At 33.7% G+C, this 15665-nt stretch overlaps 1 protein-coding gene and 1 long non-coding RNA gene across 5 annotated transcripts; one reads left to right on the top strand and one right to left on the bottom strand.

Moving 5' to 3' along the window:
* Positions 1 to 5405: 5405 nt before the first annotated feature.
* LOC110919393 (UPF0481 protein At3g47200) lies at positions 5406 to 6857 on the top strand. The gene has a single exon (XM_035982218.1). The coding sequence runs from the start codon at positions 5406 to 5408 to the stop codon at positions 6855 to 6857; it is 1452 nt and encodes a 483-aa protein (XP_035838111.1).
* A 3146-nt stretch (positions 6858 to 10003) lies between these two features.
* LOC110917706 lies at positions 10004 to 13685 on the bottom strand. Of its 4 annotated transcripts, none has more exons than XR_004877165.1 (9): positions 13468 to 13685; positions 13266 to 13323; positions 12982 to 13067; positions 12445 to 12641; positions 11846 to 12042; positions 11592 to 11769; positions 11352 to 11450; positions 10537 to 10672; positions 10004 to 10237 (listed from the first exon to the last, which is right to left on the bottom strand). It is a non-coding gene; the product is annotated as an uncharacterized LOC110917706 (long non-coding RNA). The 4 variants fall into 4 exon arrangements; XR_002580792.2 differs by having other exon boundaries at positions 11404 to 11450; positions 13468 to 13683; XR_002580793.2 differs by having other exon boundaries at positions 11404 to 11450; positions 12982 to 13047; positions 13468 to 13683.
* Positions 13686 to 15665: the final 1980 nt, after the last annotated feature.

The following is a 15665-nucleotide window of genomic DNA, read 5'->3' as shown; positions in this document are numbered from 1 at the left end:
TGGTTTTTGTAAATAAAAATGGATAAATATATATTTAGAATATATATTTTATATTAAGATACTTGTGTGAATATTTGTTTACTTTGTGGAATAGTTATATTATTTTAGGGTAAAATTATATAACTTAACAAATACCATGGAATTTACAATCCAAAATATTACCAAAAATCTCCCGGAATAAATATTTAAGTTACACACTTGATATTGTGAAACCGAACGCAACAACGTAACTTACAAAATATTCCCAAAAATACTCTTATAAATATATTTTTGGCAAATATTATTTTGGAAACGAAAGGAGTAAAAATATGACTTTCGTACATATTACCAAGTTACATCATATTTTCAACAAGAATAAAATATATTATTTTTGGGAGATAAAAATATATTTTAGTATATTTAGAAAATATATGATTTTTGGGAAAAAATATATATTTTCTTGGAATACCTTATTTTGACTATAACTTATATATATATTTTCTAAGTGCGACTTAAAAATATATTACCCGAGACTACGAAAGTACATGTATAAAATACCCCCATCCTTGGGAAGGAAGTACGGAAATAAATACTTGAGAAAGTATTGTTACAGAAATAGTGTTTAAACAAATATTCCAAACTAAATATAATTTAAAGTTAAAATAATTATTATTTTAACAAATAATTATAACTTGGAATAACACAAGAAACGCAACTAAAAAACGTTAAACTCTAAGCCAAGGCACGGCCCGTTCGTCTAATAGACGTTAGTACACTGTAGGTAGTCGTGATTAGCTGCGGAGATTTGAGTTGCCGGTACTGAAGACGCACTACAGTGAGTTCATGTCCCCCTTTTCTTTTAACTGTTTTCAGTTTTATACTTCGGGGGTGAAATACATGTTACAATTATTACAAACGTTTTATGCATGGTATGATTAGCTTAAGGAGGGTTTTACTGCTTGATCATGTGAAAGGTGGGTATAACACTTAAGGCCATTAATCCTCATCGTAGAACCGAGGGACATGAGTGATAGATCTATTTGGGTGTAGCGAGCCCACACCCATGGGGACCAGGGTGGCCCATAGGGTGACTATGTCTTCCAGCCGGAGGCCCGGTAACTAATTTGCTAGGTTTGAGTCTTCCTACACCATTTCACACGGCTTTGCAACCCATTGGTGATCTGTTTTTCCTTAATTGCTACATACCAGGGACATACATTCATACAGACATACTATAAAGGTTTATGCACACAGACATACACATGAACTCGCTCAACTTTTGTTGATGTTTTTCAAACTACATGTATTTCAGGGAACTAATGGATTTGGCAGAGTATGCAATGTGTCTTCAAGCTGCATAGTGAAATAAAAGATGTCATCCAGGGTTGTTGAGTTTAGGGGGTGTATCCCATTCCTGGACGGGATACATAATTCTAAACTCAGGTTTTATTTAGAGTCTTTTGTGGAGTCTTTATGAACTCAGTTAAACAAGTCATGATTTGTAACTTATTTTGGTATCAATGTTTTTAAGACAAGTATGTTGTGGTAATTTCTAAACTTTATTAATGGATGAACATCTCATGTTTTTATCATATAGCATTGTTATGATTGATTGCTCCATAGAAGTCACACCAAATAACCACGCTTCCGCAAAAGTCAGGGTGTGACAATATGTACTAGGTGAAACTAGCATGTTTATGTCATAAAAGCAAAAAAAACACATAAGTAACCAGTATGTACATGTGTATCACCCCAAAGTGTTTGGAAGCGGTAAAAGAGGGGAACTATGTACTCACTTCGGATTGCTTATTAGTCTTGGGAATAAGACCAAATTAAGCTCCAAGGATCATGGAATCAACAAGGCACCTAATATGGGTAACTATGTTAATAATCGGATCCTAAATCGGGAGATAGGATAGAATGTTGTTCTATAAATCAAATGAGTATTGGCACTCATATGGCATGATTCAATAGTCCCGACATTCTGATTTGAAAGTCTACCTAAGTGCTTTTGACCCGTTTCGACCCATTATGGTAGTATAAGCTACTATAATGCGTCGTTTGCGTAAAACTAAGGTCGGATGGTTATCTATGAGCTATGTCAAGTCTTATATGCGCAATTATGCCTAAACATGTTACTAAATCAGATCATATGTCAAAAACATGTTCACATATGCAAAATACGGATTTATGCTTCAAAATGGCATTTTGGTCATTTTCTATGGGCATGTAAACTACTTAACGAATAACTAACAAATCCTATGTGATCATAAGGTATAACCTCAGAGGTTATTCCCTAAGCAACTATGATCACTAAACATGCTTGATCGGATCCTAATGATCGACCAAACGGGTCGGGTTCGAAAGTCTAAGTGGTTGTTTAGACCGCTTAACTTACGACCCTAAACAAGCACTAAACTAATAGTGACGAGTTAAACATGTCAAAACATGTTTAACTAACTTAGAAAACTGATTTGGTATCAAAACACTTTTGTTTTGATACCTAAAAGTAGTTCCGTTGCAAAATGCGCGCAAATGCGCATTTTGACCGAAACTTTGACTCGTCACTACACCTAGTTAACGTGGTAATCAGTAGGCATAATCACTAAGGATTATGACCATCGTGATTACAATCACGTTGCAAAGTTCAAACGAGCTTTGTGTTGACCATTGACTGGTCAAAGCAGAAAGTCAAACGTTGTTTGACTTTCACGCTAGAAAAGCGATAAAAGCACGAAAGAAGCTTACAAAGGGTCCAAGCTAGGGAGAACTTGATCTATAACACTCAGGTATGAAGCAAAGGCTTCAACTTAGAACATTAATCAGATCAAGGGTGAGGAAAATGGAATGAGAGCTTGGCTATTTATACTTGTTATGAGTTTACAAGATCAATCCATGTGTTTGTTTGGTCAACAAGAAAGAAATCACAGCCATACATATGTTGGTTACTGATTGTAGGACTTACTCAACACACAAAACAGCCCACCAAATGCAGAAACCAGCTTTAAAAACCAAAACAACAGCTGATTTAGAACATTTTGTTACTGGGCCTTCTGTCACGCCCCACGCAGGTTTGAGGCTGGGCTTACGGGGCCCGCGACCTCTGGTCGTTTCAGCAACAGTTTCACTTTTGACAGGTTTGGTCCCTGCACATGTTTAAGCTCATTTTTGGCACTTTTAACCCCCGTCAAACCATTATCAAGGCTCTACAAGGTTGTCAAAGTATAGAGGACACAAAATGTGCTCGGAAAATCCACGGATGTCGGTTCGTTTGGTCGTACGGTCGCGTTATTCGTCTAATTACGACGAAACTCGAACAGACGCTAAAACGATCCAAATTAAGCGACGATTAGTATTTTTTGCATGCCGATCACTAAAATAAAAATATTTTAGTGTCTACAAAAATTTTGGATGTCGAAATGTGGTCAGAACATACGATATGAGCGTAAATGCAAACTTACGCCGTTTTTTACACTTTTAGTCCCTGTAAGATCAAATAAGCATATTTTCGCACACCGAACCACTCAAAGCTTATTTCTAAGCTATGTTTAGGTTATTTATGGTATGTTTAGCTTATGATCAAGTTCCGGACTATACGTTGCCATACGAAACGGCAGACATTTGCAGTTTGACGCAAATAGTCCCTGAAAGCGAATAAACTTGTTTTTGCCATACCAAACCCTTTAAAACTTATTTCTAACTTATGTAAAGGTTATTTAAGGTATATTAAGCTTATGTTGCTATTCCGGAGTGTTTTTCGCGTTAACTGATTACGTTTACGCATCAGTTTGCGTATAACTTTCCAGAAAGCGATATAGAGTTTAAAATCAATCAAAAATCAAAACGTCCAAAATGTCAAACATAAATAACAAACATTGGGATCAAAACACACTGTTTTATTAATATTAGATTGTTCAAAGTTTATACAATGATTACACAAGCACAGATATCACACATATTTTTATTATTAGACACAATAAATTTAAAGATACATTTTTTCATACCAACTATGTTTAATCAACACAATAAGTTGACTTCCACTTACTACAGTGAAGATCAAAAGCTATAAAATAGTTACCTTGAAATCAAAGTTAATTTTACTTTGTTTTTTTATTACCCTATTCTGATCTTTTTATTTGTGGATGTGTTTTTGATGATTTTTTTTATTAAAAGAAATATATATACAACTTTTTTTTAACAAAAAAAATTATGTAAATAATGATTTGAATCTTTAACACAACAAATTTAAAGATGCATATATATATATATATATATATATATTTTAACAAAAAAATTATGTAAATAATGATTTGAATCTTTAACACAACAAATTTAAAGATGCATATATATATATATATATATATATATATATATATATATATATATATATATATATATATATTTTAACGTCCAACATAAGAATCGTCGGGTACTCTGTATGCGGCACCCATTGGCCGAAAGGTAGCCCGCGGCAGCCCAACCTGCACGCATGGAGCCCCTAGCCCACCATGCCACCAGTTCTAGGAAAAACCCGACTCTGCACCCGCCCGAGGGCACGACAATGCAGAGCTGGTAAAATCTGGGTGAATCAGGAATCGAACTCGAGACCATTCGGCCAGTAGTCTTTCCCTCATTTCCATAACCACTGAGCTATAAGCCCAGGGATTTTGATGTATATTTTTATTATTAAACACAATAAATTTAAAAATACATTTTTTCATACCAACAATGATTAATCAACACTAATAAGTTGACTTCCACTTACTACGGTGAAGATCGAAAGCTATAAAATAGTTACCTTGAAATCAAGTTAATTTTACTTTGTTTTTTTATTACCCTATTCTTGATCATTTTATTTGTGGATGTGTTTTTTAAGATTTTTTTTATTAAAAGAAATATATATACAGCTTTTTTTTTAAATTATGTAAATAATGATTTGAAACTTTAACAAAGAATATATACAACTTTTTTTTTAAGATTATGTAAATAATGATTTGAAACTTTAACAAAGAATATATACAACTTTTTTTTTAAATTATGTAAATAATGATTTGAAACTTTAACAAAGAATATATACAACTTTTTTTTTAATTATGTAAATAATGATTTGAAACTTTAACAAAGAAGAACCTTGGGTGAGAAGTTTTGCAACATATCGAACATCTTTATTATTAGCTAATTCTCCTTTTCAACTCATGTGAATATTCTAAATGGAGTGATGGTAATTTATGTGTCGCATCATGATAACTTCATTTGTACACAAGGCTAAAGTACTAAATGTTTCAAGATTCTATAGCTCAAACGTAGGTACCTAGCCGACACATGAACATATGCATATATATATATATCATCCTTGGACTAATAGTCTAATACCATAATTGAGCACTTGTTTATTATCCCATAATCACCAATCCTAAAATCCTAAAATGTTGGTGCAACAAAACCAAACCCAAGGGAGCACTGGGGTCACCATTGAATCGGTCATTGACTCAATTTTCGTCCCGGGTACCAATGCCGTTGGCGATGCCAATGCCAATGCCAATGTCAATGATCCCCTGATACGAATCCCCAAAGTTCGAGAAATGGGGAGGGATACCGAAGACTTCAAGGAATGCTACGTTCCAAAGATTGTCTCCATTGGTCCCTACTATTTTGGGGATCCGAGATTCCAGTTGTTCGAGCAACGCAAGCCTGTTTTCGCAATGAGTCTCCTTTCAGGCAACAAGGAGGCCCTAAGAAGGTTGTACAATAAGCTTTTTGAAATGGTGCAAGAATTAAGAAGCTTCTATGCAAAAGACTCGACAACCGAGTTTTGTGATAACGTCTTCACTAAGATGATGTTATTGGATGGTTGTTTTATTTTGCAATGCATAATACTTCACGGGGATTTTCAAAAATGGATAAAACCTGATTATCAACATGAATGGATAAAACTTGAAGAGATTGACCTTATTCATTATCGAGATTTTCTCTTATTGGAAAATCAAATTCCTTTCAAAGTTCTTACGGAGGTGATGAAGTTATTGAATAAGGAAAATCATCTTGAGAAGATGATACAAAGGTATCTCAAAAACGCTATTTGTGTATCTCCTCAGAAGCCGAAATTACAGAAGTGGTTAACATCAATACTTTGTTTACGATTTGATCAAAGTTTGCATGTAGAGCGGCCAAAGCTGCAGGAAATGCACACCAAACCCGATCATCTTCTCCATCTTCTTCACATTCTTCATACAGGAAAGGTCAAACATTCCAAGATTTGTATGTTAATCGATCACAGGTGCAATTTTCGCAATGTTAGCGAGCTTGTGGATTTAGGGATCCATTTCAAGCCTAGTGACACTAGGTCTTTCGCTTACTTCGTGTTCTCTAAAGGCTGGTGGGGGTTTTCACCTATTGTAAAACTCCCTCCAATAGACGTGACTGATGGCACCCGGGCTAGGTTGTTAAACTTAGCAGCCTATGAAAACTGCTCACGTGATAAAGATCGATGGGTTTCATCGTACATATCTCTTCTTGATTCTCTGATTGATGACACTGCGGATGTTAAACTTCTTCGAAAAGCTTGGGTGCTTCAAACCTATATGGGCAGCGATGAAGAAGTCTCCAAATTGTTCAATGGAATCGGCAAGGAATTATTCATGAATTTTGGATATACAGTGGTTATGCAAGAGATACAAAGCCATTATGGAAGTTTGCGTAATAGACTATTATCCCAACTCAAGCATGAATATTTCAGGAGCCCATGGGCAATATTTGCACTACTTGGAGCTTTGATGGCTCTTTTACTTACTGGTGTTCAAACTTATTACACTATCTGGAGTCCCCAAGGCACATGTGACGATCTTTGCATGTTTTTGAAGAGGAATCATCACTTATAATAAGCATCTACGAGTCCTAACGTTTCTTTTGCTGTGTTGTACGTACGTGTCTCATTTGGGTGTTGCAAGTCTTATTTATGCTTGGTTTTGTTTTAAATAAGATCATATTTTGTTCTGAGTGCAGTGTTGTCAAATATGTTGCTACCATGGGTAAAAACAGTATGCTATGTATCTATGTGTAAAACTATGATTGACAAAGTAATGGAAATGCATTATTATTTTACAATCAGTTTTAAATTATGCTACTATACTACTATTATTCGTAAAAAATGTAAAAGTAGGTTATTATTTTATGTAATTTTCTCTTTGCTAGGCATACTACTAAAAAAAACAAAGTGTCCTTAATGTAAGCATTCTTTTTCGACGGCATTCAAATGAACTAATAAGACCTAATTTGTAGCAGGGGAACCAAGTTTATTATTAAAAAAAATTAATTTTCTATATCAATGATATAAGAAAATTACGAAAATAGCCTTTGACCACCGTAACTTTCAAAAAAAGGCCATCTCATGTGTTCTTAGAGCGACCTCTGAAGCACCTGAAGCGTCTATGTGCAGAACTCTCAAGTACCCAATAAAAAGTGGACACATGGCATTTTAAATGTTGCACGCGGGCCCAGACGCGTTCCCCACACTTCCAGATGCATCCCATGAATTTCCAAACGCATAAATTAAGGAATTTCCAAAGAAGCAAGCCTTGCAGTTCCAGACTCATCATATGCATGATGTGTCGCTCCAAAAACGCATGAAGTGCCTAAATCTAAAAGTGGCTATTTTGTAATTTTCCCATGATTATAACCCAATTTTCATGTACAAATAAGTTATGTTTGCTTCTCTCTCTGATAGGATATGGAACTTGCCAAAATGGGTTATTTTAGGTCCACAAGGTTTTTGCTTTTGTCCCCTTCAAAAAAATGTATGCTCTTTTATATATATATATATATATATATATATATATATATATATATATATATATATATATATATAGAGAGAGAGAGAGAGATAGAGAGTAGGAGTTCTGCGGAAAGTGTGTTTTTCCTAGAAAGTCTAGGAAGCGATCTGGGCCCTCCGATTGGTGTTTTTAATGGCTTAAATCAAATGGATGGCATTTTCGTAATATCTGAGTTATATAATTAGAGACTTTTAATATAGTGAGTGTATTTTGGTAATTGGAAGTGTTTTAAATCAATCAAAAAACTGCCATATGAATAACCAATCCCTAAAATCATGGGATTTCCCCTCTTTCTCTCTCTCTCTCTTTCTCTCTCTCCCTAACCGAACCAAAGAAGAACACTATCTACGCAAGATATTCAAACTGGCTGCCCTAATATTAATCGAAAGACTGTTAATTCAGGGAAACATTTGAGAGCACGTATACAGCTAGATGAAGGAGACGTAAGTTATTTTCATACACCACTTTTTTTCATATTAAATTAGTTTACACATTAAAAAAACATGTATTTGATTTTGGTATATCTACATTTTTTAGTGTAGGTATGTGGTACATGTGTTTTCCAAGGATCATGTGACAGGGCCTTGCTGTTAAAACACAGCGTCAAGAAATCTGCTTGTTGTTAAAACACAGTGTCAAGGAAATCTGCTTGCTGTTAAAAAACAATGTCAAGAAATCTGCTTGCTGTTAAAACACAGTGTCAAGAATCCTCCAGCAATCTGCTTGTTGTTAAAACACATTGTCAAGAATCCTCCAGCAATCTGCTTGCTGTTAAAACACAGCGTCAAGAAATCTGCTTGCTGTTAAAACACATTGTCAAGAAATCTGCTTGCTGTTAAAACACAGTGTCAAGAATCCTCCAGCAATCTGCTTGCTGTTAAAACACAGTGTTAAGAATCCTCCAGCAATCTGTTTGCTGTTAAAACACAGCGTCAAGAAATCTGCTTGCTGTTAAAACACAGCGTCAAGAAACACAGCGTCTTGTACGATTTAAATTGAAACTGTCAATTTGATTTAAATGGAATATTTAGTTTCCATAATTTTCTGGTAAGTTAGTTATCCTAATAAACTAATCCATAATTAAAATAATATTCAAATTACACAATTGCCCTTTTAGTTAAAATCCTTCAACGTCACATGTCGCGTTCTTATTGCTTCCTAGATTTTCTAAGAAAAACACACTTTCCGCAGGAGCCCTACTATATATATATATATATATATATATATATACACTAGTCGTTTACCCGCGCGATGCGGCGGGAAACATATCATTTAGGTTGGTGAGTTTAGGGCTATGTATTGGGCGATTCTTGTTTTCCAGTTAATTTATCAGTCGTCCCGTGATTTATTGTTTAGTACTTAAATTAGTTTTCTTAACCGCCAACAAGTTTAAGTGAACCGATTACTAAAAATAACCCATTTGTACACCTCTCCTATAGGATCTGTATGCAAGAAGAATGTAATTGTAATCATTCAAAAGCATAGTCAACTTTTAACACACAAAAGTCAAACCTAAGCACCGCCATCCCAAGTTTAAAATTAAAAAATCTTTCAAAGCTAAATGTTTGTAACAAATATTTCTACAATATCCCATCACATTTATCCATGCCATTTTTATCTACACACAGCATTGCTGATCTTTATACATATAAGAATTATATTTTCAAACTATGAGTTCCTTAAATGCACAAATTCTACTTTGCAAATCTTTGAGTTGCTGAAAATCTTTGAGTCCTTTCAGCAACAGGTGCATCAAATTTAACTCTATCTCCCCAACTTTTAAGCCACTTTCCACGTGCCTTTGTCAATAATTTCAACAAACCTGCGCGATGCGGCGGCACCAACAATTTACAGTGTAATACTCTAAGGGGGCGCTTGGTTTGCATGAATTCAGTGGAATTTAAAGGAATTGGAATTTGAATTCCATCTCCTAAGATGTTTGGTACATAGAATTTGATGGAATTGGAATCCCAATTTCAGTCTTCATGTGTTTGATTGACAATGAAATTAGAATTGGAATTAGGTATGAATTCCTTCAAATTCCTTTAACTAAAGGAATTCAAATCATTCCTATATGTGAAGGAATTAAAGTAAATTCAGTCGTTCTGCAATTCAAAAACCAAAATAAAGCTCATATTGGGTTCATATAATGTATACAAGGTAAACTCAATTTATAAAACTATATCGTTCTGCAATTCAAAAACCAAAATAAGGCTCAATTTATAAAACTAAAGTTTTTTTTCTCTACATATTGGGTTCATATAATGTATACAAGGTAAACTGTTATTTAGTTATGAATATCTGCAAGCTTGATTTATTACATACATAATAAGCAACCAGTACACCAAGAACTGATAAGGTACATACTTCCCATGGATCATTTCAATATCTTGATGGATGTTTTTAATTGTTGACTTCTTTCCATGAACCTGAAACAAAATAAATGTAAGATGTGGTAAGAAAATACTATACATGTGGCCACTTCAATCCACATTCCATATACTAATGAAAAGGTCTAGTTAGGTTGTGTTATGTCTCAAACGGGTCAAATCACAAAAACTAATTGACAAGGGAATTGGGGGCGGATGTGTTTTGGGTAAAATCACTAAAACTCATGCTCGCCGTATTAATTACTTTGAAAAAGTTTAAAAATGAACTAAAAAGTGCTTTGGTCAAACACAGGTTTGACAATACTCAGACTCATCCCGAATTTGTATGGTGATCGTACCTGAATAAGTAGGATTTCACTCGACTGTCCAGGTTTGACAGTACTCAGACTCATCCCCAAATCAGCTACAAACTCGAATCCACAGCTTCAACACCACCAATCACGCCATCTTCTAAGCCCAACCATTAATTATCACCTGTGTCAGTCGTTATTTATTGTATTAGTTAGTTTTTTAACAGACAATATAAACAGTGCCTGCAAAAAACTTCAAGCTTGCAATGGTTAAATGCTGAAAGTTGTCAAAAGCGAAAAAGGTGCGCGCCTAGTCGCTCAGGCGCAGCGAGGCGAGCCTATAGCGCCTGGTGGTAGGTTAGGCGCAAAAATGGTTTTTTTTTTTTTTTTGTAAAAACAGTGCTCAGGCGCAAAAGGCGCGCGCTTAGACACAGCGAGGTAAAATATATTATCGTGCTACTAACCTTATTCTCAGCCTAATGAAGTCATGTCTAATAGTAAGTCACTCTCATTATTCCTATACTATTTGCAACTTACTCTTCACTTTCAGTTTTACTATTCAATTTTGTAGCACTCAATGCTTTCCATATGACCTTTTATATTTAAAAATTGAGGGACCCATCAAACACAAACCCAACCCTTCATCGCCAGACACGCCACCACCACAGCCAACAGTCTAGGGTGGTGCAAAATACCAAGAAAACCAAACCCAAACAAAAACCAACGGTTTGGTTTTGTATTTTTAAAAACTGAACCTAACCAGAAAACTCATTTTATTATATAATGTATGTTATTGAATTTATCGATTATATTTTTATTTTGAACATATATACTTTAGGCCATGCCTTTTGTCAATAACTTACAGTAAAGTTTCACAAAGAGAACATTAATAAAATAGCATGTTCAAAATCTAACCTCGGAAATAAAGTAACACACTTTAAACAATCTTCGGACCCGGCTACCTAGAAAAAAAAATCAAATTAAATCTACACAAACAAATATAAATAAAATCAACTCCTAAAACAATATATCATGAAAAAAGTTCAACTTTTATCAAATACAAACATCTATCTATCATTGGCCAAAAGTCAAACTATACGAACCTTTACGTGTCTAGTAGACGAAGAAAGATCAGCTCCTCATGTCTAGCAGACGAAGAAAGATCAGCATCATCTCCCTGCCAATGGCGTCTAGCTTTGGTGTTCCCTTGATCATTGTTGAACTCGTTTTCCAAGTCTTCATCGTCCTCCACATCCTCATCACCATCAACCCGAGGGCTCCCTATTAATTTCCATAAGTTAAAACTTAAAAATCTAACCATCTATCTATCATTGACCAAAAGTCAAACTATACGAACCTTTGTGTCTTCTGTATGTAGTCTTGCATTGAGGGCAGGCTTGATTCCCCTCTCCTTTCGTACTCATAGCATGGCCTGCATACTGGGAAGGCGCACTCATTGCAAGCAACAAAGATTTCACCACTTTCAGTTAGGCCTACGGTGTCCCCACAGATCTGGCATATCTGCCCGTTCAAATTCTTCAATAGCTTCGGTTGCTGCATGATCAACACGTCAAATGAATCATTCATTATAAATAGTATCATATAATAGATCCACATATCGAAACTACAAATCAGAATCTTAATATGTTTTGATTAGCATATTAAAGCTAGGCAATTTACATGTCTGAATTCACACCCTATCATCATGAGATCAGAATCACAATTGCATTTTTATTGCAAATCTAAAAAGATTTAACAAATCATTTTTCAAAAAGGAAACAACTTCTAAACATGAATTCGGAAAATTCACATTTGTTGACACATTTGACTGTGGGTGCTGTTAGATGTAATTGTGGGGCTACTGGTGTAACTGTGGGGCTACTGGTGCTTATTTAAACAGGAGGGATGGGAATATAAATTTATTTATCTTTTCGGATTTGGCAACATATAGCTTACGCATTCTAGCAGTACATATGAAATAACTCTGTTGGTGCATGTGTAATAGAAGAAGCATCCCCTCCAACAACACCTGCAGTCTAGTTAAAATCTGACCAAATTCTCCAATGCTGAAGAAGGACCGCCGGTGGCCTTGTATGCCGGCCAGTAACGTTCCAGCAATAACCACCCTTCCTAGTTAGCCCTTGATCCCTTAACTACACGAAAAGCAACTGTATCAAAATCCATTTATAAAGATAGACCAAACATAGTCTAGTATTTAGATTTTAGGCTACAAAGATAACTTTAACAGAAACACATTATTACTAATCTCAGTATGCTATACAAAATTTAACCCAAATAATCCTCGATTAATAATCAGCAATTAAAACCTAATATAAACAACAAATTCTTGATAAATCAACTTACTCACCACAAAATCTATCACAACAGTAAACACCAACTTGATAAATAAACAATCTGAACAATGGTTTTGTAAAATTAACAACCAACTTAACTGTCAATAAGCAAATTAATAAAAATAAATTGATTCGTTACCTAGCTGCTACTAAGAAAGGTCGCTTCTGTGTCGGTGGCTGCTGCTGCTCATCTTCACTCTCACGACTAAATACACAAAGTAAAACCTAAATTTACATAGAAGATGTAATTATATACATTTTAATTTAAAAGTAAGACAAATGTGGGGTTTATGTTACTTTTCCTCCATGTTTTAGTGTAATAAATAACCCTAACTTGATCCAATAAACCCTAAATAAAACGAATTAAATTCATTTCAAAATCAAAATCATGATTCAAGAACATCATACAGAGAGAAGATGTACCTGGTGTCATCGGAGGGAGGAGTCGCAGTTAATGATGAGGAAGAACAGGGAAGACGACCTGAAATAAAATAGAATAAACAAATGGTTACAGGCGCTGATAGCCAAAATCCGTTAGTCTCCATTGCCAAAGAGAGAATTAGAGTGTGGAATGATATCGATTACCAAATACACATCATATGCTAGGGTAGATGTAGATACTTACGGTTTCTCGGTGGAGAAGATGGTTGCGAGGGTTTGTGTTTTAGTCTCTGGGAAGAAGCAAGAATAGGAACAAATCTGGATAATAAAATCGGTGGAGAAGATGGTTGTGAGGGTTTGTGTTTTAGGGTTTACCTAGGAAGAAGAAAGTACAGATCGATCTGGCGTATAATAAAAGTTTCTTGGGATGGGGATGTCATGGGGATGAGTAAAGGTATTCAAAATTTGAATCCAGATCTGGCCGCCCAAAACAAGTTTTCAACACTTTGTACTTAAATGTTTGTACAATGGGCTTCAAATGGTTGTACAATGGCAAATGACCATTCTTGCCCTTCCTATATGCTTATTAAAGTAGTATAGATATATATATATATATATATATATATATATATATATATATATATATATATATATATAGGGAGAAGATCATGCGAGAACCACCTCTTATTGTGAGAACCGCGAGAACCAATGTGAACACACAAAAAATGCCTAAAAATAGCTAAAAATCACACAAAATTTTTTTTTTGAATTTTTTAATATTTTTTATAAAAAAATCGCTACTTTTTGAAGCCAAAATTTAATTTTTTTTTAAAATATTTTTTTTGGCTTCTAAAAGTAGCGATTTTAACATAAAAAATATTAAAAAATTCAAAAAAAAAAATTTAGATTTTTTTTTTGATTTTTTTAGATTTTTTTTAGATTTTTTTAGGTTTTTTGGGGGGTTTTGTTTTTAGCATTTTAGCTTGGGGGGAGGGGGGTTAGGTTTTTGGGGGTGGGGGTTTAGGTTTTTTTAGGTTTTTTTTAGCTATTTTAGGTTGTGTTCACATTGGTTCTCAAGGTTCTCACAATAAGGGTGGTTCTCGCATGAGCCCCTCCCTATATATATATATATATATATATATATATATATATATATATATATATATATATATATATATATATATATATATATATATATATATATATATATATATGGGGAGGTTCATTTGAGAAGAAAATTAAATTGAGAAGAAAAAGAACAAAGGGTACAATTGTAAAACATTAAATGGGTTTTCTTTCATCTCATTTATTATTATTTTTGACTAATTAATTAGTCATAAAGACTATCATCCTCCACACAAAAATTTTTGCCTAGACACATCAAAATTTATCCTACACGTTTTTGAAATTTATCCTACACATACGGAAATTTATCCTACACAACTCGTAATTCATCCTACACACCTCATAATTTATCCTACACTTTAAATTAAATTTTTTCTTCTTTGAAAAAATATATTTTTTTTGAAAATAAGTTATAAATTTAATTTAGTTAGCTATTAAAAAGGAAGACTAACAATTAATGATCTATCTAATTTTACCAATATAACCTTACACCCATATTAAATACAAAAATTAAATCAAGAAAATATAGCATTCTTATTGGTTGAAGTTTGTTCATTTTTATTCTTACAAAAATTTCTTCTCATTCGAACCCTCCACTATATATATATATATATATATATATATATATATATATATATATATATATATATATATATATATATATAGTGGAGGGTTCGAATGAGAAGAAATTTTTGTAAGAATAAAAATGAACAAACTTCAACCATATCAGAGGGGGTATATACTAATTTTTTAAATTTTTTAAATTTTTTATTATTAGAGGGGGTATATACTAATTTTTTAAATTTTTTAAATTTTTTATTATTATACTCAGAAATATAAACATAAATACAAACATGGATATGTAAAACTAAATATAAACAGAAATATATAAGAAATATTTTAAAAGAAAGAACAGTAAAAAGTAAATAAGGGGGTAATAAAAATTTCTTACAGTGGGTAATAAGAAAATGGCTCCTGAATGGGAAGGCAGAAGCTTGAGTAAAACTTGAGATTTATGCACAGCGGAGTGAACAAGGGGTAACAAAAGGTAACAAAAGGTAAAAAAGACTCTTTTTTTTTTTTTTTTTTTTTGGAATATAATATGAAGAACAATGAACGAAACTAAGGGGCTAGGAGGTTAGGCTAAGGAGTGACGGAGAGGATTTTAGTGTGCCATAAGGGTGAATGAGAATGCAAGAAATTTCTATTGAAATCTGGGATGATTTTTACAACTGCATTCTATGCCTTTTATAGGCAAAAAGAAAAGCTATCCTACAAACAAAATACTGTACATATTGCTCTAGTGTCAGAAAAATA

This window comes from Helianthus annuus, chromosome 13 (assembly GCF_002127325.2).
Source record: "Helianthus annuus cultivar XRQ/B chromosome 13, HanXRQr2.0-SUNRISE, whole genome shotgun sequence".
Taxonomy (NCBI): domain Eukaryota; kingdom Viridiplantae; phylum Streptophyta; class Magnoliopsida; order Asterales; family Asteraceae; genus Helianthus; species Helianthus annuus.
The sequence above is the reverse complement of the archived record's forward strand: the minus strand, read 5'-3'. Positions and strand labels throughout refer to the sequence as shown.